Below are 23,784 nucleotides of genomic sequence, written 5' to 3'. Positions count from 1 at the left end.
ACTGTGGGATTATGTGCAGATAAATCTCAGATTAGATGAGACAGCACACAGCGGTTAGATAATACAGACACAGTGGGCAGCAGCTGGCAAAACGTGTGAGTGGTGGGAGTCTCTGTGTGTGGTGATCATAACTGTACCTATGCCTGTGAGGGGGGGCAGGGCAGCTTTTGCGGCAATGACGGGCGCTGCCTTTGCTCCAATCGCTGTTACTGGAGGCGTGTCGATCTTGGCCTGGGGAGAGAGATGGAGATACCAAAAGATTAAAACAGCAGGAGTGGTGCTGGGGGGATCTCAGTGCTGTACTTCTTGCACAGTGAAACTGTTGGTAATTGAAAACAGTGGGGAGGAAACAGTTGTTCACATCATTTTCACACAAATAGAGAGAAGGTTGAGGGAGGGGTGACAGAGAAAGCTGCTGCCCTATTGTTTTGTGTTGTGACATCTCACTGAATGACATGAATGATGAGTTTTAACACCGACAACACGGCCAACTGTCAACTGTTATCAGGCCCATTCAGAATATAACGATTGAGGAAAAGATAGTTCATCCCATTTGCTTTGTTTCATGGTCAGGGGAATTCATATTTTTAATATGGAATAGCTTTTGGGAAATCTATTATCAGGTCCTAAATATTTCATCATTGTAATTCAATCTGGGTGATATTTAAAATATACAAATATTAAATATCACTATATGTACTCAAAGGGGGCCCTATTGTGCACAATCCCAGGATGATATTTGTATTTTGTTCCTCTACTGTGAAATGTTTACACACTTGAATGTTCAAAAAGGTCTTTATTTTTCTCAAAAATGTTCTGCCTGTGCTGCAGCACCTCTTTTCACCCTCTGTCTGAAACCAGAGTTCAGTCTGCTCTGATTGGTTAGCATAGTGATGACACTATGTTACAGATGTAAATGAAGGAGTCTAATCGGGGGGTTTCAGCAGGGGGAATTTGGGGATTTTTTTTTAATTCATATATATATATTCACATGATAGTAATGTTAGCACACTTTTCAGTCTAGAATTTCCTGTCTATCAGAGTCGTAGTAAAGTAGTATTTCTATCCCTGACTTAGGATCATTTTGCAGGGGTATTGTTATACTGTTTTCAAGGATCAAGAATATCTTTATTATCTCAGAGGGGCAGTTTGCTGTACAGCAAGCAGTTAGCACACCACCATCAGACAAACAATAAATACCATATAAAGATCACTTTGAGATATGTGTAAGGCCAATGGCAGCAGGGACAAACTAGTTCCTGAGTGTATTGGTTCTGCATCTTGGCTGATTGTATCTGAAGCCAAACGCAGGCAACTTGAACTCAGTGGCCTATGGGAGGCTGGGATCAGCCATGATTGATCAGGCTTTTTGAAAATTCTTAACCTTGCATGAATGACAAAGGTCATTCAAGGTGGTACCGGTTTTTGAGGACACTGTGCAATTTTAAACCGTAGGAGCTGAAGAGTCAGAATGTAAGAACTGATTTATTAATATATTCAGGAATTTCTATTTTGAAGGTAGCGTCAACATTAAAACATAGTGACAAAAAGAACATTTTTAGAGCAATGCCCTAAATGGCTCTTCTACAAAAATAGTCTTAAAGCTTAAAGGTCAGCTTGTCATTAGTTATAGTGACAAGTCTCAACAGTCTGATAATTAATCACCACCGGAGAGACAATCGTAGAATCCAACATTACCTCCGTCATAATCTTCTTACTTTACTTTTAATATTATATATTTAACAACTACTCCCATGATCACCAGACGACGTGACCCAACACTGTATTTTGTTATTGATTTGTTCGAAAGAAGCCAAGTTGCAGAAAATTACATATTGTGAGTGCCACAGTGACGCGTCCTAAAACCCGGAAGTAAACTCCATCCGGTTCCTTCGACAAAAACCAATGCAATTTTCTAATCATAAATCTATCGATCATAAATCTATCGATTAGATTTATGATTCGAAAATTATAAAAGTAGGGTAGACATGTGGATATTATCCGACTGAACAAAACGTGATCTGTCTCTTCAATTTGTGTCAACCACAGACCTTATTTCAAGCTATTTTACAAAATCCTATGGAGAAATTGCATTGGTTTTTTGTCGAAGGAAACGGAAGTGGTAAAATGCTAACTTACTTCCGGGTTTTAGGACGCGTCACTGTGGCACTCGAAAAGCTAGTAGGCTTGTCCTGAGTTATGCTTATTTTAATTACTATTCCAAAGATTAATAGTGAACCTTTAGCATAAGTGCTTGTACTATTTATTATTTATTGAGCTCTACAGGTTTTTTCAGTGAAGTTTGCATTGAAGCGATTAAAATTGCACTAACCAGAATGAATAAATGTAGTTGTTATGTAATTGATATGGTTGCCACTGTAGATGACCCACATGTTCCTGCGTCATTGCTCCACCACTTGTTTTTATCTGAGTGGACTGTTTTGGACATTTTGATATCTGCTGAATCACTCTGAGCAGTTGTGTTGCTGTGGTTCTTTCCAGCTCTTCTCTCGACATGTAGAAATACTAAATTACTACTGCTGCAACCCCAGGGAATTGCTTCAGGAAAGACGCAGAGCAGAGCTTGCCTGATATCTATCACTTGCTACAATCTGAACACAGGAAATATAGCCCTGTTTTGATCTCGACCATTTTTATGATCTTAATTTGTGTCCTCTGTTTTCTGTTCATCTCTTTGTGTCACTTATTCTCATCCATAAATACACTTGACTTAAAAGACACTGGACTGATGCCACACATTTCTGTATTTGTTCCAGTTTAGCAGAGGTGGTGCATTATGATTCACTGTGCAGCATTTTCTTATTTACAGCCACTTAATCAATGATTTTAATTACACAACGGACCTAACATAGGGGTGTAAGTGTATGAGTTTCCAGACTGAATAATAAACAAATGTCACATGCCATTTACTGTTTACGGCTTCCTGTCAGAGCTTTTCCACAGCAGCATTCAGAATAATTTCCTAGACAAATTCCTGCATAATTTGATATCAGACCATTTGAATTATTTCAATTTGCTTTCCCACTGATAGCACAACAATGCAGCAATATGAAAATCATGGACGCCTTTCAGCAGTGAAAACCCGTTGTGAATAATTTTAGGAAATGGTGACAGTGGCTTTGTAAACCTCATTCGCAAAAAAAATCACATTTGCTCCAGATGGAATATATTCGGAAGAGAAATATTAAACTATCTGAATCTTTGTGTTACATGTCAGAATGAGGTTTTCAGACTGAAATAGCAAAGAGATTTGCATGGATTTATGATTATAGAGTAAATGGTGGGGGCAATAGATTTTAGCAGGGAGACATTTTGAGTGTTAATTTCTTGAGCGTCTAGCAGACAGTGAATCAGCTACATTCAGTTATCAGCTGCCTGGGTGTTAATCGTAGTGTTAGATAAAGCCTGGCAACAGAGACACAGCAGAATTGAAATAAACAATCTGAACTGTGCAGAGATAGAGCAGCTCTCATCTCTGGGAGAGTGTAGGGACACAGACGAGGGCGAAAACAGTGGAAACTAGCTAGCATCAGGGTGTTCAAATGTTAAGAGCAGGATGGATAGAGGCGGAAACTGATAATATTGACTGAAGCTATAGTGTTATTATTATTGTTCCCTTTATATCAATATGGTACAATAAAACATGTAAATAAAAGCTGCAAGTCTTTTTTACATTTTTGAACTCTCTGTACTCACCATGTTTGCCGGCGTGGTTCCTGCGGGTCCGGTCTGCCTGGCCTGCCCCATGGGTCCACCAGCTGGTCCCATCTGTCCCGGCTTGGCCTGGCCCGGCCCCATGCCCATGCCCATGCCTTGTCCCTGGGCTGGGGGCTGCTGCTGAGGGCCCATGGTCGATGCGGCGCTGGGCTGTCCTGGCCTTGTCGCTGATGTCTGGGCTTGTTGTTGGAGCTGGGTCCTTTGTCCTGGAGCTCCGTCTGTCTGCAAACCCGGACCACCCTGGCGCCCTGATCCCGTAGGGCCCCCAGAGGAGCCCTGACCCCGAGAGCTGCTGCCAGACCTGGAGGAGCCTGGACAGAGGAAGGGACGGTGGATTATTTTCCTTCTTTTACAGCCGATACTATAAATTGATACAAAATATCAGCAGTAGAGTCTGAACCCTGCAGGCCTTAACAATATGTCACAATGCATGATGGCCTGATGGAATGATGGACTGCTCAAAGTAAGCATGTGCCCTGTAAGGTTCTAATTTGACCAGTTCCTAGATAGAAAAACCTTGACTGATATGCTCCAATCAGTGAGGTGGAACTTGGTAAAACAGCATTTAACTTACGGAAAGGTTTATTGTTATTATCATGGCGTTTCAGGGTTTATTATTATTATTATTATTATTATTGACAGGTGAGATGAAAGAGGGAATGACGTGCAACAATAGTTGTGAGCAAAGATCAAACCAGCAATTTAATGAGTACATTGCTTAGAACAGAGCCAGAGTGCTGCCCTTTCCTTTGAAAAGTTACGCTTCATATAGTTAATTAAAAACTGTTGATCCCTTAGGGGACAGTTGGTTGTAAAAAAGCATCAAACCCATTCCTAACAACATGGGGTATTAAATATGTCTGCCTCAGACCAAAAATAGTAAATCTAAAGGGATCACATTCAAGCATCATTATTGCCACAATAATTATTTGAGGGCATGCTTCAGTTCAGGAAACTTAGTTTACAGTAGGTCTGTAGGATGCATTAATTCAATGTGGTTATTGGTCTTATTTTGCAGGGTGTCTTGGCAATGCATGCAGCAGTTATTAAGATAGCTCACTAATCTATGAAACAGATTGTGAATGAAAAACGTCTTTATCTCTCTCTCCCTGCAGTGCCCCATTCCTCCGGAAAGAAAAATATTTCTGATGAAATCACACAGTCTGACTTTGATTATTATTCTTTATTCTCTGATAACTGCAAGCTTTGTACCTGTTACTATTATTATTCTGGTCGGTAAATCTTGTTAACGAATCAATATGAGCTATTAAGCCAAGTAAAAGGGTCTGTGTTGTCTGCTGAAAATAATAATGTAAACAAGCAAAGCTACATAATTCTCTTTCTCTATTCTTTTGTTCCTTTTTCCCTATCCTAGTAAATGGTTAGCCTTGTGTGTGTTTGTGTAGCATGTCCTCTTTCTAGGTCTCCAAGGTGGAAAGAAGATGTCCTTTGTTTAGAACTATCAATCAGTTTTTCATTCTTTTTGTCTATTTTTGTCAATCAAAAACGATATTCTGTTCACACAACATCGATTGCCAGTCCTTCCGTCCTTGGAGAGGGATCTCTCTTCTGCTGCTCTTCCTTTTTTTGCAGGGTAGATATTCTAAAGCACCATGTGGCACATTTAACATTTCTTATATTGAACTGTATGAATTTAAATTGATCTGACTAGACTTACATTTTGATTAAAAACAAGCCTGTAACTCAATAAGACACATAGTTTGTTTTAAATGGGGATATTTGGCACCACTGCTCAATCTGGACAGTGGCCAGAATCTAAATGAGTACTGTTCTAGGCATAAATGAGCAAATCACTTTTTAATGGTGCTTCTTTTCACTACTTATTCAATGTATTCAAAAAGCTTAAATTACCTTGTAATGTAGACTAAAATAATGTGAAATTATTGATGATAAGTTAAAGAGTTACAAAGTTAGTAAGAAATCTTATCATTCGATAAATGCATTTGCCCTATAATCAAGCAAGCAATTAGTTAGCATTGTATTACATGTGTAAAGGTGCCCCGTATTTACCTGGTTGGCCCTGCATGTCCCCTGGCGGCTGGGATTTGCTGCGTGAGGAACGGTGCGGGTCCCCCTGTCTTGAGGAGCGTTGTCCGTGGTGGGGCCCAGCTGGGTCTCGGGAGTAGTCCGAAGACTGGTACCCTGCTGACCTTGACTCTCCACGCCGTCCTGTAGATGAGGATCGTACTGAAGGGTCTTGGCGCATCGACGGGTCTTTGGGGTGCCCTTTAGATGACCTTGAGGCCCTCGGCTCATCTGGTTGACGTGACCCGGATGAGTGTCGGCTAGAGCTGCCATGTTGACGATGGTCACGGGACGTAGAGTGTCGACCTCCGTGGCCATACTCATCTTGGGGCCACAGGTCCTCCTCAGGAGGCTCGTCGTAATCATGGTAGGTGTGTTTGACACCGTGCCGGGTCCTCCCAGTCGAGTGGCTGCTGCCGTAGTGTCGAGAACTGGCGCGGGGCTTCTCAAACCAGTCAGTTTCTTCTTGTCCCAGATGGTAGGCTTTGGAAACCGAGAGCAGATCACAGTCAATCTCCATGTCGTTTGGTGACAGCGGCATGCAGGCTTAGAGATGGAAGGAGGCAGGAAGAAGAAGACCAACCGCATGCAAAAGAAAAGAATAGGAGGAAGAAGACACAGAAAGAAAGACAGAAAATAAAAATAAAAGTTTACATACATGCAGTATACAGTACACTTCACGGACCGTAACACATTACAAGACAATATGAACAGGATAACACAACACTGCAAAACTGTCTGGTTTTGGGGGCTGTTTTTCTGCTTGAAATGTAAGCTTTAAATCTAAAGCCAATGACAGGGGTAATTATTTTATGCAGCAAAAACATACTTTAAACAATTGGCTTGCAGCAAAACAATAAATATGTCTCTCTTTAAAAGATAAGGTGTAAATAAAGAATATATTTGTAGGGACCGTTTTGCAGTGTAGACAAAGAATTAATAAATCAAAGACATGTAAACAAAACATCAAAGACATAATTTAAAATAAAACCCTGTAAAGCAAAAATACAATGCATCCGTGTCGTGCAAAGAAGACTTTCAAGTGAATCAGAGTGTACCGAACGAAGGAAACGACCACGTCGAAGAACCATGCGAGTATTGGACAGACAGACGACTGGACGAACAGGCGGAAGGACGGACAGGCAGGCAGACAGACAGACAGCAGTCCACTGATAAGAGAGCTCCAAGTGACTCTCAGAAGAAGAAAATACCAGCATGCAACAGCTATCTCTGTCTCTTTTTTATCTTTCTCTTTGTCATTGCTAAGCCTAGCTTCTGGGTGGGTGGGGGACGTTCAGATAAACGGTGGGGGCAGTAGTAGGTAGTGAGACTGTGGGCATTGAGCTCCCACAATTACCTTCGCTGTCTGACACAGCGCAATGATAATCATCTATAATGTACGTATCATCCGCTTTGTAGACATGCGTCCGAGGGAGGTCCCGTATGTGGTCTTGTACGTCTGGCAGCGAGTGGCTCGAACCATACTGGCCGTCATAGTACTGATCTCTACTGCTCCGACTGTCGTACGGGTCGGGACCTAAGCTCGATGATCGCCCAGAACGCATGAACCTCCCAAGGGGACTGAGGGGGCTCTCCTCTTCAGTGACCTGCCGGGTTGGGTGGCGCCCCCGGCTGTAACCAGATTGGTAGGAGCGGTCGTCCCTCTCATAGGATCGGCTGCGATACCCGGAGTAGTCTCTGGCTGAGATCTTGTCCATGCCATAGCCGGTGGAACGGGAGCGGCCTGTGGAGGTGTAGTAAATCCTATCATCCTCCTCTGTCAAACCATAGTGTCGACTACCATGAGAGGCTCCACTGAGGCTGTCTTGAGCATTCCTCTTGAATCCGTAATCCTCAATCAGCTGGCGCCCTCGAATGTGAGAGGAGGGGTAAGCCTCACCTGTTGCTGAGGAATAGGAGGCCAGGTCTGCCTCCACATCCCGAGCCTCTTCAATTGGGGAGAACTTGGAGATCTTTTGCTCTATACTCCCCAGTTTCCTGTGCTTGCTGCGCTTGGAAGACATGACAGCAGGAGCCAGAAGGGTTCTGGAGGATGGTGAAGGTTTCTGTACCCCGGAGCGGATGCCGCCATTTTTGTAGTCGAAGTCATAGTAATAGGAGGATCCCCCACCCATGCTAGCGCTCACGCTGCTGCTGCTGCCCCCTAGAGGTCCGTGCCTGTAGCTGCTCTTACCCCTGCCGTGTTGGTCGTACAGCTCTTCCTGCATCGCCGCTTCCTCTTCGGGTGTCCTGCCGTACGAGGAGCTGCCACGCGTCGTGCTGCCAATGGTGCTGCTGTGGCCGTGGATGTCGCCTGGATAACGCCCACTGCCGCCATGATGCATCATGTCCCCTGTCGTCGTGCCCAGCCCGTCTTTTGCCGTCAGCTCGCTTACGTCGTCAATCATCATGTAGTTCCTTGGGACATTCTGCTCTAAGCCAGGAGCTCCGTACATTCCATCAGCATGATTGTACGTGGAAGGACTATCTACAGGGTGCCCATAGGCATTGGAAACCGTAGAGGTGTACTGTCCGTAAGAGCTTGCTGTGGTGGCGGTGTAGCCATAAGTATTAGCATTGGTTGTGGTGTACTGGCCATACGAATTAGCTGAGGTTGAAGTATACTGGCCATAAGTGCTGGATGGCATTGATTGGTACCCACCATAGCTGCTGGACACTGGTGCTGAGCCATAGGGCCCATAGGAGCTGGCCATGGTTGTGGAGCCAGTGTACTGACCATAAGAGGGGGCTGAACTGGAATAGATAGCTTCCTGAGCCATGGTGGTGACCACGACTGTGGGGTTGCTGATTGTCTCATAGTTGGTTGGCATCTTGTGCTCCAGATCGGCCAGCGAAGTCTGCCTTGGTCTTCCCGGGTGTACTGTCAGAATATCAACTTGGGGCTGCCCAGGGTATGGGGTGGTTTGGCTGGGGTAGGAGGACACAGCGCTGGGATAGGGTGAGCTGTGGGTGGGGTATGGGGGCTGACCAGGCGGTGCAGGCCCAAAACCAGTATGCCCGGGCTGGGGTTGAGGCTGAGGTGCAGCTGGTAACCCCATGTCTGTCTGGGGGTATGGGGGCTGAGTTGGGGGATAAGTGTGGGAAGGGTAGGAAGGTTGAGACTGGTAAGAAGGTCCTGGAGGGGGGACATGGCTCTGAAGGGGTGTTGGCTGTGGCAGTGCCTGGGACTGAGACACTGTTGGGTAGGGAGGCTGGTTGAATGTTGTGGGCTGGTACGGCACACTTGATTGTTGAATTGGTGGTGCGGGTTGGCTCTGGGGGTACTGACAGGAGAGGAAGGATGAGGAGGGTGGGTACTGGGCTGCTGTGTTCAGGTCACTGGTGAACTGACTCATAGGAGCAGTGCTAGGCCTCACTGCCAGAAGCCCATTGGTCTCATGTGATGCAGCTGCAGCTGCTAAACGTAGGTTATTCAACTCACTGTCAGACATGTAGTCCCTACTGTCGCCCATACATCTCAGGTAGGCAATATCCCTCCTCTCCCTCTCCTTTACTAGAGTCTCTTTCCTTTGGTGGATCCCCAGCTCGAGGTATCTCAGTTTAGCATCAATTTCTTTCTCTTCCTCTTCCAGTTCAGCTTGCTGCTTTCTCAGCTTTGTCGACTCTTGCTCCACAGCCTTCAGCTCGTGGGTGAGGTCTTTGAGGAGGCTCGCTTTGGCAGCCAGGCCAGACCTGGTGGCGGGCTTGTGGCTGGGCACGGAGGGCAAGTAGACCTGTTGGAGGGCAGGTGCCATCATGGGCAGATGAGCTGATGTTGTTGTCTCGTCCGGAGGAGGGCTGGGCAGGGTTCGCTTGACCTTACGGAGCAGTGAGCTCTGCTGTAGGGCAGCCAGCTGGAGAGAGAGAGAGTGAGAGAGAGAGAGAGTGAGAGAGAGAGAGAGAGAAAGAGGGGGGTGGGAGCGAGAGAAGGAGGGATGGGAGAGCAGGAGAATATGGGGAGACAAAGAAGTACAGAAAGAAAGGGATCGGAGAGGTAAAACAGAAGAACAGGTGAATGTGGGGAAATGGTCGATGGGATGGTGCGCAAGTAACCAAATGTTAATATGAGAGGGAGAAAGACAAGGGAGGGTATGAGACAAAATAGGAAGATGAACAAGGAAGGACACAGGATTAAATAGAGGGAAGAATAAAGAGAGAAATGGTGGTAGAGTGGAATGGGGAAGAGGCAGAGGGAAGCGTAAAGAGGAAAAGTGAATAGAGAGGAAAGGTAAAGAAGGATGTAGGGAACAGGAAGAAGAAGAGGGAGGAAAACTCAAAAAGAGAACGAGGTCAAGGAACAGAAAGAAGGAGAGGATGCAAGCAAAGGGATATACAAGGAAGACAAAGGAGACACGAATAGACAAAGAGACAAGGACAGCAGGAAACAAGAGTGGAGTTCGTATTAGAGGACTTACAAGAACATGAAGTTTAGTGTCAATTGTGTTGCAGAACTCCAATAATTAATCGACTTATCTATTGCAAACCACTTAAATCCTATCGCAGGCTTTTGCTAGGTTGTTGTTTCAAGAACTATGTGATTCAACAAAGTTAACATGTCAAACACCACTATCTGCTCTAGAATTCAAAATGTTGCATAATAAGGTAGAAGGATGCAAGGGAATGACAAAACCCATTCTCTAAAGATGGTCTGACTTATTATTATTATTATTATGAGGTATTGGAATGTGTAGAAAAATTAAGCTAAACAAAGTTTGGAAATGAGTCACCTTAAAATGGTCAGGGAATACATCTTCTTTCAGTTATGAATTCAGAGCTTGGCAGCATGCATTTATGGCAAAATATATAGTACATGTTATTGATTCATTATGGACCTAAACCTGGATTGGATGTCAACAACACCTTGTTGAATCCATTGCTTGTTTAATTAATGCTGTTCTGACACAATAAAGAAGCTATTTGTTTCCATCTGTTTAATTAGCTTTCTTGTCCTTGCAAATGATGGTTAGCGTCTGAAGGCCTCATACTTCAAACTTTAAATCTTAGGACCATGATTAGACCCTTTGGACCCCAAAGACAAGAGTTTCATTGTATTTCATCGTAGCTGTATATCTTGACTGCAAAACTGAATATAGATAGAAAGTACATGTATCTTGATCAGATGAGTCAATGTATCAATGCGTGACATGAATACAGAGTATACAAAAAGTGCAGACTCGTCCCAAAACAGTTTGCTTTGTTTGGTTTTTCTTCTGGGATTGATTTGACAATGCAACGTGGAAGTGGATTACTCCTTAATGAATAGAAGTGGTTTAAAACCTTACATCCCTATACTTGAACATAAACTACTACAGATAACAAGATACCTCATTCAACATTAAATGAAGTTTGTTTGTGTGGCAAGTCTTTTTTTCACCAGAGGATTCTTTAATAAAGGCCAGTGACTTTGCGTCTGTTTTTATAAGAAACAAATGGCGATTACCAGAAAAGTTGGACTAGTGATCTGTCTAGCTGCTAACATATCATCTTCACTAATTGGCTATCTTATCTAAATTGTGCCCATTCCGGACTCAGCATGGTATGATTGACTTTACCTGGCTCTGGAGTACTTGCTGCTGGTAGAGGGACAGCCTTGCCTTGGTGTGATCATCTGAGGTGGGGCTGAGGGACTTGGGGTCTGACATGGACCTCTGGGTGCTCTTGATGGGTCTGGGCACAGAGGGGTGTCTCTGCGGGGACTCAGCTGTGTATGACTTCTGCTGAGGTGTGACGTGGGCCTTGTTCAGCCTCTCGCTGGACAGAGAATTCTCCAGCAGGCGGTGAGGGGACACCGGGGAGACAGGAGAGTACAGGACTTGAGGGGATTTGGGAGCCGTCTGCTGCTGCCGGATGATGCTGGAGATAGACTCGTTGTGGATGTGGTTGTGAGGCTGGTAGTTGATGTCGAGTGGATCTGGGCGGCGTCGCTCAAACTTGGCTGCGTTTGCTGCGATGTGTTGCTGCTGCCGCTGCTGGCTCAGGAGGTCCGCAGAGCCAGATTGTTGAGTTCCAGTACTGGTAGAGGAAGAATATGGACTGACTGTGGTTGGTACACTGAGCTGAGGGGCTACAACACCCTGTGACTGGGCTTCCGGGTCAGTCTGACATGCTAGAGACTGTCCTTTGTTGGTCCGCTCAGGTCCTGAGATGTAATGCACAATCTCTACCTTATTCGGGTCTGGTACTGTCACATGGATTGCTGGGGAGACTCTTCCTAGGTGCTCCACTTCTGTCTGGCAAGACATTTCCCTGATGGTCTGGATGGCGATACTGGAAGAAACCATCTTGTGAGAGTCTGTCTTGGTGTCAGTGGCTGCGGTGGATGTGGCGGAAGTGCTGCTGCCAGTGGCATTGGACTCAGCGTGCCGGGAGAAACGGGAACGTCTTCGGCGAACTGGGTGTTCCGTCTCCTTGTCCTCGTCATCGTCTGTCTGGACGGAGCAGTCAACGCTGCGACCACGCCTTCTGGTGCGATGGCGCATCATGTACCTGGTATTGGAGAGAAGAGAAGAAGATAAAAAATAATATGAACCATAATGGAATCGACTCACAGGAACTGGACGGAACTAAAAAACACTTACAACTTGACAGCAATTACTCAATTGTCTACATATGCCTTTTGACTGGAAAATATTCGATATATATAAATATATATATATATATATATTAGGGATGTTAAGTATCACCGATTCGCATCGGTGCACCGGCATAAACGTTCAAAATGCGAGTGCACCGGTTGAAAGAGTGCACATTGGCTACAGTTTGGGTTGAACTCGCGATGCATCTATTGTAGCGTCTTTGCATCGGTAAAAAAACGATGAATTCATATAATATCCTCTCATCCTGTCAGCACTCAGCAGAGACGATCTTTGATCTTTGCTTCGCCACTACGGAGGCTGAGAGCCGCGTCACAGTTATCAACAAACATGGAAGTCGTGGAGAAAGAGATACACAGCGCACCGAAAAATACCTACAAATCAAATGTTTGGCAACAATTCGGATTTTTCAAGAAAGACGGACAACTTGACAAATCACAAGCAAATTGTAAACGAAGTTCCTCGTACTACACAAGTAGTACGAGGAACTTAGCGACGCACATAAAGAGGCGACATGGGGTCTGCTGCTGAAAAGAAAAACCTGAAAGTTAGACATATGAGTTCAATCACTCAGTGAGGTGTTCTGTCAGAGAGTGGTGTTTAGTTTACAGCAGCCTGTGACTGCCAATAATAGTTTAAATGTCTTCTTTACAATTGTAAGCAGTTATGAGATACCTGTTTGTGAAAGGTTATTTGTATTCTTTATTGTTCATATAGAAACCACACCACTGCTTTCTGCTCACTGGTCAGTTAGCCTATGGATGAGTGTTAAGCACATCAGGCTGGCAGTTGTATGGGCATTGCACTATGGTAGTTGTTATTTGCACATTGTTAATCCTGGGCAATGCATCCTTAAATTGTTTAACTGTGAGGTGTTATAAAATGGAACTGTACTCTGGAGACAGAGAACACTATTACAAAGGACTTGTGAAAAGGCCAGTTTGTGAAAGGTCCAAGTGGTTTTTAAAGGTAAAAAAGAAACAGCATAATGGGATGAGCAGTACTAGTAGAGAGAACCAAATATGTGAAGCATTTTTGGTTAATTCATGATTTGCTGCATATAAGGAATAAAACAAAATCCTCTGTCGTACCATATTGAATTGTATCATTATTTTGCATTATTATCGCATCGCCCGGTGCTTCAAATGTATTGTTAATGTATCGTATCGTTGGCAACGTATCGAGATGCGCATGGCATCGGCCTCAGTGATGGAGATGCACATCCCTAAGATATATATATATATATATATATATATCTTGTCTACATTTTTTTTAATTCATCATAAAGGCTGCATAAGCTTGTCTCTTGGTTTGTAAAAAAAAAATGGTAACTGAGTAGGAAGGCCATCAAGGTAATCCTTGCCCAATATACATACACACCTCTCCTCCCCATCTTCCTCGTCTGTCTGTACACAGCTGTCCACATTCCTGCGGGGGGAGCCGTAAAACACCACGCCCTCTGCGTCCAAGCTGTCTCTACTCAGCCTGGTCATGGAGCTGTGTTTCCTCATGTTGCTCCTGGTCTCCATGGGCTCCTGCTGGCTCCTCAGACACATATCGGACGAGGAGTTGGGGAGAGAACGGTAGCCCGCCTGAGAGTCGGTGAAGGAGGGCAAAGGCTGTTCATTCACATCCAACTGAAGATAGAAACAATTATTTGAAGGTTGATAATGGTCAACCATCATTGATTCAACTGAGAATGACGAGCACTAGAGCACACATTGAGATCACTTCTACTTATGCACCAGAGCTTAAGCCTGCAACATCAATCTTTAATTCAATCATACAAGCATGTCACATCCTTTTCAAGCCAGCTGCCAATGCGCCTCACCTGCATGCTCTGAGCTAAAGCTGTTTTCTGCCTCTTCTGCTCTACAAGCTGTTGCTGGAGCTGATGCTGTAAAGACTGGATCTGGTCTAGCTGGGACTTCTGCTGGGCCAGCTGCTCCCTCTGGAGAACCAGTTGTTTCTCGCGTTCCTGTTGCTGTTGCTGTAGAACCTAATAATAATGTTGGTGGAAGGGGGAACAGGAAGAAGCACACGTCGACAAACGACAACACATGAAAAAGATGGAGAAGCGTAGCAGAAGACGGTGACAGTGAACATGTTGGGACGAGATGAAATGATCAAACAAGACAAATGAATGATGAAACATAGGAATTGAAAAAGAGAGTAGGACAGAAGAGGACAAAGTTGTTGAGTTATTGGCACAACTGGTTGTTAAACAGATGATCAAAGACTCCTGACACTGAATGTGACATTCTTGTGCTGATGGATTAGTTTTGAAAAATGTTTCCACGTTAGTCAAACCTCTATATGTTGCAAAAAACAAGAATGGAAGCGCAACATAAATGAAGTGCAGCATGTACTGGTTAATGCTGTTGCCAGTCACATAATGCTCATAAGAAAATATGTAATTTTCTTTGTTGCAAAAATGGCAAGCTAATGCAAAGAACGAGCTAGGATTTTTGCTAATATTGCTGGGTATGAGATGAATATTAAACATTCCATCTCTAGTTCATTCTCATTAGGGAAGGCTTCCACACCTGTTTAACTGAGTTTACTTGAAAGATTTTCAACTGCTTGTTCTATCAAAAAAGGAGAAAATTGTCATGTTAGCCTTTCTGTTGCTAAGAAACGTGATATACTGCAATGGGTACTTGCTGGTTATCAGATAAATACAACTTAATGGAATCAACTTTACTTTTCTTTCAGTCTAAAAAATTGAATATGAAAACACGTTCCATGTTTCCATGAATATCAATCAAACCAACACATGAAACATGAAACCAACATCTGAGCATTATCAGTTCATATCACACATACTACAGGCATGTGCATGCACACCTTATAACCAGGATATATCCAACTACATGTCATGCAGACTATAGCTACAACTTTAACCAAATCTTTGTAAGGGTTTTGGATGCAAACATTTCTCTGAACATAAAAGCCATCAATAAATCCAATCCCATTTTCTCTTACGCAATTTGTTTGAGGACTTAATAAACATGTATGCTGTACGTATACAGTATATAGAATTAGTGTTATACAATACATACATTTAGCAAATTATGTATTGTAGTTTTCAACTCAGTTTACTGCTTGCACATCTAAGGTGTGATATTAAAAGAGAAAAACATTTAAATTGTAATAACACAATAAGACACACCACCAAACCAACTTAAAACAAAACAATATCAATGGCAAAACCAACAACCACAAAACAAAAAACAGGACACCAACTATCAAACTCTCCATTCCGCCTCCTGTTTCTCCCTCTACCTGGTCCTTGATGTTCTGCAGTTCGTTTAACTCTCTCTGCACCAGCATCTGCTCCTTCTCCCTGTGCAGCTTCAGCTCCATCTTTTCTCGGTCCAGCTCGTCCTGCAGGCGCAATTGTCGTAATTTCTCCAGCTCAACGCGCTCCCTCTCCATCTGCAGAAGCTGCTCCTGCTGCCGATGCAGCCTCTCTGCCTCGGATTCACCCTCCTTATGTACGGCACCTGGTGGAGGGAAGGAAGGAAGACCCCCTGCAATGGGTAAGCCACCAGTGGGGGCAGAGGGGCCCGCTGGAGGTTGGCTGTAGCCGTGACTGTGTGAAGGAGCAGAGGGTGGGTAGGCATAGGCTCCTGGAGGATGCTGTTGAGCAGTTGCCACTTGTTGCTGTTGTTGTTGTTGACTGTTCAGGTGGGCCTGGGACAGGTTTATAGGCTGCTGCTGTGGCTCTATTGGTATGACAACTCCTTGTACTGAGGTGACCTCTGTTGATGAGGGTGCACCTCTACCGAGGTAAACTGGTTCATCCTGGACTGTAGAGCTTGTCGTTGTCAAAGAAACATACACTGGGGCACCTACTGGTGCAATACCAGCAGTAGTGGCAGCGATTGACGTTGTTTGGAGAAGACCTGGAGCTGGGTAACGGACTGGAGCTTGTCCGGTTAAGGGTACTCTGGGGCTCATTGGTAGTCTGCTGAGACTGGATAGGGGCACAGGTGTCATGTTGGCAGAGGGGTATGCCCTGTAGACCCCCCTCAGTATTGGGTGAAGAACAGAGGCAGGCTGAGTTGTAATGGGAAGTGTAGAAGCAATGGGGGTCTGAATGGTGGAGTAAATCATCCCATCAGAGGACCTTATAGCAGTAGGGTACATAGCCCTGAGACTAGCCTGCCTGGCATTGATAAGGTTGGTTAGTGCTTGACTGTGGGAAATTGGCTTCCCGTCTGTTCCAAAAAGAAGGTTTGGCCTGATGCCAAGACTTGCTGCGAGCCTGGCAGCCCCAGGCCCAGTTCCTCTCCCCAAACTACCAAACTGCATCAAGTCTGGGTTGCTTCCATATCGATCTATGGTATTGAGTGCTGCACACATACGGCTGATCTCCCTGGCAGTTGTAGCACTGTACTGAGCCAAGTTAGCTTCTTGGAAGCCAGCAATGTCACGAGCAGAGTAGCCATAGTCTGAACTGATGTTAGACAAGGAATTATATCTCCTTATAGGCAGTGCTTGGGCTGTGATGTCTCCTCCATGGCGTAAATCTGTATAGGAGCCATATTGCAACCCTATGAACCCTCCATAACCTTGTTTCATAGCAGTTAGATCCATAGCAAGTTCTGCTGAAGTTTGGATGTGTGGTTCTAGTTTGGAGTGGTAGGACTGTAGCCCAGCTTCAGCAAGGTTTGTATCAGACATCGAAGGCTGGAGCCTTCCGGGGAATGGTAATGTGTAGGCCTTACGTTCATCCATTGGATAATCAAGGTACCCTCCGGATTGTCTTTCTTGATCAGACTCATAGGTAAGAGGAGGGGCAGATGGAGGCCTTATGCCCTCTGTCTCGCCACCAACACAGCTTCCACCAAATGGAAGTCGGTACACAACATCACAGCAAGCTGGTTGGTTGTCAGGTTTAAATTGGCCTTCTGTCAAATCCATAGCATCCTGTCCTTCTTCTACCTTCACTAGCTGAGTCACAGCCCTCGCCTGCTCTGGCCCTACGTCCATCTGTACTACCATGCTATGTGGAGATTTAGCTCCTGATATCACACCAGGAGGACTGGGCCTTCCTTTCAGCTCAACAGGACCTGCGCCATACAGCTCAGGATTAATTATTGGTGTTACAGCACTGACCACAGCTGAGGCAGCGCTAGTCTGACTGACTAGCAAGTCTTTTTTCAATAAAGGTGAGATCTGTCCGGTAAGGCTGTACCTCGCCAAAGCAGATGCCGTTTGCTGCTGATGTTGCATCTGGTGATGCTGATGCAATTGCTGTTCAAGGATCTGTTGTTGCATCTGCAGCTTCTCCTGCTGTATTTGTAGCTCTTTCTGTTGGATACTGAGGTCTTCCAGTTTGGCATCAATTTTTGGTATTGCTGGGTCAGTTGGAGGGGACATTAGTGGTTTGTTCTGGGAAAGACACATAGCAGTACCCATGCCCTGACCAAGATCCACTTGGTTGTGATGTGGATCACCATAGACTGATGGCTGTTTAGGCTGGGTCATGAACATGGAGGCAGCCACAGTGACACTCACAGTTGTTGGAGTGATGATCTCCTGGGTGTTCAGGTTCATAATCATGGGCTGTACAATTGTTGAATGCCTGCTACCCTCTGATCCACCGTGATATTTTCTGCTTTCGGTGGCCAATGAAGTGAGATCCATTCCCTGGTCAGTCATGATAATAGGAGCTGGTTTTGTGGCTGTTCTGAGGTCCACAACACTCCCACCTTGGATCATATGACCCTGCTCTACCCTAGAAGTGCCTGGCACTGTAGATATTCGACAGAGGGAGATGTTGTCCATTGACATGGATCCTCTTGAGTAATGGTTGGCTGTGGTGACCATACTAGTTCCAACATTGACTTTTTCCACTCTTTGTGTTGTGCAGAAACTACGTGTGGGAGACTGGTGGTAAGGTGGCGTATCTGGAGGGCTGTTACATGGGGAGAAATTGTCAAATGTTGATTGGCGACTAAATCGGGTGGGCGAAGACAGGGGAGAAGTAGCAGTGTTGACTGTCATTGGCCTAGCTGGGCTTGGAGGTGGGGAGTATGGGGTATCCTGGGAAGACTGTTGGTGATAGAGCCGTGGGGACACTGATCGATTTGATGTTTGGGTTCCCTGAGCAGTCACTGGAGACGTAGGCCCAGCGCCAGCTGACTCAGACCTTCGTAATGCTGAACTGAAAGTCTGTGTCGAAAATTCAGCAGTATTCCTTCTGGAAGGTGAATGGGTGGGACTCATTGTTGGGGGTGATGGAGAAAGAGGAGGACTGGTGCTCCTGTAATAAGTAGTATACTTGGGAGAACGTGGCTCAATGATTCTCTCAGTGGAAGATGTAGAGCTGTCTCGCACTTGGACATCCCTGGTCTCCCCTACCCTTCTGGTGATCACTTCCCTTTGACTGTATGCCTGGGTAATCTCTGCAATCTTGCTGCATACACTTGAGACTGTAGTTGAAGATGTGGCAGGACTTGCCGTTTGTCGGCTATACATACTTGACTGAGTAGTCGTCATGGTGCAACTTGTACTGGTCTGAGAAATTGTTACTGCATCTCTGGCATAAACTCCATAAGCGGCAATAGTGGTGGCAGCCACTGCTGGAGTAATTCCATTCTTTCCTGCTTGGCTTTTGATCCTTTCTTTGTGACCATCCTTTGCAGAGAAGTGCTGTGTTACTCGGACATCAGGAATTCGTCCTCCAGTCTCAGCAAAGGAGACAGGAGCTGACACCTGGGTGGGGCTTGTACCCGGAGTTAGCAGAGCATTGCTTTGCTCAAGAAGCTTAGCAAAGGCTGAGCCTGTGTCAAGGAGCTGCTTGTCCGGGTAGGAGCTCTCAATCTCGATCTCTACTTGCTCATCAGTGGCCTGCTGCATCTTGGTAATGTTTTGAGATGTTTGCCTGATCTCTTCATAAATATCTGTCTCTGTCTCCGCTGCCTCGTTGTCATATGATTGATCTTGTTCATATTCATACTCCTCCTCATAACCTTGTCCATTAACATCCTCTTCATAGCACTGCCCATGTCTTGCTGGTTGTTGCTGTTGCTTCTGTTGTTTCTGAAGCATCTCTGCCTTCCTCATCATCTCCTCATAAACCTCCTCGGCACTCTTGAGTGGTTTGGAAGTAGAAGATGGTGCTGTGGTGGTCGTTGTAGTTGATGCTTTTTCTACTGGTGAGTAGAGAGACATAAAGGTAGGCAGGTTATATTCGCTGCCTGACTTGTAAAGTTTTGACTCGTACCCCTCAGCCTCTGAGTCCAGACTCTGAGGGGAATATTCTGAAGCAGATGAACGATGGAGCTCTTCCATTTCTGCCGCCTGTCTCAGCTCTTCGGTTGGAGAAGCATCTTCAATGGGTGAGAGATTGCTAGGTGGTGTCTTGGATCTCTCTCTGCGCCTCTGAGCCCTTAGCTCCTCCTTATCCCTCTTGGTCTTTCGTGCTGTGCTCCTTATCCTCTGTTGTTCCACCTCCCTCATCTTCTCCTGTTCTCTCAGAAGTTCTTCTTCCTCTCTCAGCTCATCCTCTTCCGAAGAGTCTTCAATGGTGGGAAGGAGTTGGCCGTGGGAGCGGTGGCGCGCTTTCCTCTGCTGCTTGGCCTCTTCCAGCCTTTGCCTCCTGCTGGGGCTGCTGTCACTGTCCTCTTCCATCGATGAAATGGAAGTAGGAGACTGGCCTGAGCCATATGAGGATGAGCTCGCTGGCACGGTGGAGGAGTAGTCGCCCCGAGAACGCTCTTCGGGAGATCCTGTCAGGCTTTCCATCTCAAGCTCTGGTTCCCGATCGAGGCTCAAGTCATTGTCATTGCCCAGCTCCATGTCCCGGCTGAAGCTGCTGGTGTTATTAAGTTCAATGGTTTTGAAGCGCCTCAAGCCTCCTTGTGCCATCAAATCATCTTCACCCTCCTCCATTGAGCCTTTATAGACATCAGAGGAGCTCTTTGTTTCCTCCTCAAAACTGCTGGAGTGGTGCTGAAGACGTCTTTTCTCTTTCCCTGAGTCAGAGACATGTTTAAGGTGGCTCTTTTTGGGTTTCTGGTAGCCATATCCTTCATCTTCCTCCTCATCTTCTTCCTCCATTTCTTCGTCCTCATTTTCTTCGTCGGCGCTCATCTCCATTATTTGTCTCCTCATGAACTCTTCATCTGTCATTTCTGTGGGCTCAGCCTCCTTTTCCTTATTTTTCTTCTCCTTCTTCTCCTCCTTCACTTCCTTCCGTTTACCCTCCCATTCTCCTCCGTCCTCTTCCTCCTCCATTATATCTTCCAACTCCTCGTCAGAGTCGTATGAATCTGGTGGGATTGACAGGGAGCGTGGGCGCTGCTTCCCTCTGTCATCCAAGTCTCTGTGCTTCCTCCCTCTTCTGTCCCCCTTGTCTTCAGACAGGCTCTTCTCCAGCAAAGGCCTCATGGAGCTCTCTAGCTTGGTGATTTCTGAAGGGCTCGGTGGGGAGCCTCGTCCAGTGATGCCCCTCTCGCTCAGCTTCATCTCCTCTTCTTGGATTAGACCTGTGATTTCACTGTGGGAGCTGGAGATGCCATCAGAGGAGTAGCCGGTGTCACTGAGGCTCTGAGGGCTGCGTGACAAGTCATGGGTGCTGTTGTTTTTTGTATCCTAAAGAGAGAACAAGAAAGAGAGAAGAATGTATTAGATTAGGGAAAGTTAGGGTTTCAAATTAAAGTCATAATTAATGCAGTGTAAGAATGTGTTGATTCTGGATAAACACGTTGCTATGCATACAATTTAAGCCCACATATATTTAGAATTAGATTTTTTAGATGTAAAAAGGAATGGTTTCTTTTTTATTTTAAGTATTTATCTATAATATAATGTAGGAATTGCTTGTCCAATATGTATACTCATTATTCATCACTTGCTTAAACAGTCGTGATAAAACCGCATTTCTTGAATTTTAATAAAAAGAGTACATTACATATATGTCATTGTACTAAATTCTTGTTGTAGACATGAAGCAATGACCCGGAAAGCTCTCTTGAACTCAACATGTAAACATATATTGATAAATAAAAAAACTGTTAACTTTTGTCGAAGCTCAATCAAATAGCTTTCCCAGAGGTTTAAGTACATTAATGTCAATCATCCATTATGTTTGGAACATTGGCTACAAAGTAATGAAGTCCTATATATATATATATATATATATATATATATATATATATACATAATACATTTTAAACATTAATGAGAGTAGGGTTCTCTTCATTTGGTTAAAAAACCTGAAGTCTAAAAAAACCTTTATCGTGATTTGAAATTCTGCTGAGTCTTGAGCTTTAACATGTTGAACGGACAGCACCAAACATGTTTTAGTAACAACATCTGATTTAGTTTTCATGAAACCTACAATCTCACAACAGATATAACATTATTATAACATTATCAGAGCTGAGCTCATATGTGGGCCAAAATTGAATGTTTCAATGACATCGTATCAAAAGCTTTCTAAATAAAACAAAGCCGAAAGAAAAAATGACAGAAATGAATTAAAAGAGAACACATTAGAGAAAAGGCTTGCAGCTATTGGTCATAACCCTATGGATGTAAATTATACAGGAAAACAGTGGGCGAAATATGCACAGATTTGCTTTCCTATTTCTGAAGCTGAATATAAAAACATTGACATTTTATTTAGAATTAAAACATGAAATAAAGAAATAATATTATACAACATTAAACTAAATCAATACATTCAAGGCATGGTGAGATTTATTAAAAAAGCAAATATCCACCAATATAATATATGACATCATTTGGACATTACATTACATATTTCATTATACAGTTTTCATAAAGTGGCTTACAGTTGTAAGGTTTGTTAACAATTGTTTGAGCCATTGATGGAAAGAGGAGAGTCGAATTGCGTTTTTAGTAGGAATTGACTAGAACATATAACCAAAACTCGGTCATCAATGGCTCTGTCTCAGATGTCTGTTAGTTAATAACATGCCAAATCATAATTTCAAAGTGACTAACCTCATGAATGAAAGGGGGATGGAGGACAGAATGCGAAATAGATAAAAAAATGAAGGAAATGTTTGCTCGAAAAGCTCCAAACAATGACAATATATCAAAAAGGAGACTTTACTTCGAGTTCTCCCCACTTTAAAATCCTAGCAGCTACCTTGATGAGGAAGGTCTGCTCTGCTTTTGAAAAGGCCCAAAGCAGCCAATCTTAATAAATATTTCAGGGAGTGCGAGGGCTGCCGCCGACTAAGGAATCTACAATTATATCACTCCCTCTCTTGTTTTCTCTCACTCCCTCAGGTAGTCCATGAATGCTGCCACTTGCAGCATCAGCAAGTCTGTGAGCAGGGAATCAATGACCTGCTTTCCAAACAGCCATGGACGTCCAATCATAGGGTGTCTCATAACATACCATGACTACTGTATATGCTACTATATTTAACATTGGGTCTAAGCTGTGATCACAAAACAGAATTGAAATATAATTCACATGAAATATTAGAGTCATTTTTAACATAGAGACGATTACACAAGAAATTCAAGATAACGAAACAAGCTTTAAATAAAAAAGTATTTAAAGAGTCGACTGAGAGATTATGAAAGCCAACAATGCTAAAAAACAAAAACAAACATGGGACCTAATATTTTCTTTTTACCAGACAATTGTTTTATCAAACAAACATGAAAGTGTGTTTCCAAATGGTTGTTACTAAACCAAAAACTATCCCATTTCATCGTGAACACATGAAGGCTCCCAGAATAAACCTGGATGCATCTCAGTAGATACTGTAGTCATGTACATTTGAAAAGAGTTGAATGAAACTGCAGATAAAACCAATAAACAAAGGTATATTGGCAAGAGCACAATGTGTTGCATTTGCATTTTGCCTTTGATTTAATATCAGTTCCAAAATTACAACAGCATGCAGCAGCTGAGAACAATTTTCAGAATAGGTTTAAGATACTCATGAGAAACTAATGTCAGATTTGTGTAGAAAACATCAAATATATAGAAGGATTATGGAGTCATCTGGAATCGTTTCAACCTTTTGAAGGCTTATCTATGAGCATTAGTCATCAACAATATGTAATATAAGCTATATTCAGAGTAGCATGAATGGCCTCAAGAAGCCACTGTCAAACATTTACTTACATCTGGAGTCTAAACACAGCATTCAAACCCTTGAGGGAAACGTTGGAGGATATCTAATGTGGCAACAGGCTGCCGGTCGCTGGCAGGATCCATGATGATGTCAAATCTTAACATCCATTTCTCACGTGTGACAACATACACTTCCCAAGTCCATTGGTCACATAGTCCATTTATTACATGCATCTTTCTAGGTCAGATTCTGCTGGGACGGCAATATTTGCCAGTGGGCTGTACTACCAAAGTCAACAAAGTGTTTAGTCTGCTGTTGAGTGTGTTTTA

General features: G+C 44.1%; 1 protein-coding gene across 1 annotated transcript in view; it reads right to left on the bottom strand.

Annotated features, from left to right (window-relative positions):
- The window catches only part of bsna (bassoon presynaptic cytomatrix protein a), a 155,127-nt gene that overhangs the window by 2,906 nt on the left and 128,437 nt on the right, over window positions 1-23,784 (bottom strand). The window contains exons 6-13 of the mRNA XM_034145147.1: window positions 15,663-20,984; window positions 14,209-14,376; window positions 13,758-14,014; window positions 11,337-12,270; window positions 7,142-9,638; window positions 5,770-6,267; window positions 3,718-4,049; window positions 138-231 (exon numbers count right to left, since the gene is read on the bottom strand). Of these exons, the coding sequence (XP_034001038.1) occupies window positions 138-231; window positions 3,718-4,049; window positions 5,770-6,267; window positions 7,142-9,638; window positions 11,337-12,270; window positions 13,758-14,014; window positions 14,209-14,376; window positions 15,663-20,984 (10,102 nt within the window). The remainder of the gene's footprint in view (window positions 1-137; window positions 232-3,717; window positions 4,050-5,769; window positions 6,268-7,141; window positions 9,639-11,336; window positions 12,271-13,757; window positions 14,015-14,208; window positions 14,377-15,662; window positions 20,985-23,784) is intronic.

The sequence above is a fragment of the Trematomus bernacchii genome, unplaced genomic scaffold, assembly GCF_902827165.1.
Source record: "Trematomus bernacchii unplaced genomic scaffold, fTreBer1.1, whole genome shotgun sequence".
Lineage (NCBI taxonomy): Eukaryota > Metazoa > Chordata > Actinopteri > Perciformes > Nototheniidae > Trematomus > Trematomus bernacchii.
This window is presented reverse-complemented; position numbering and strand designations above follow the sequence as displayed.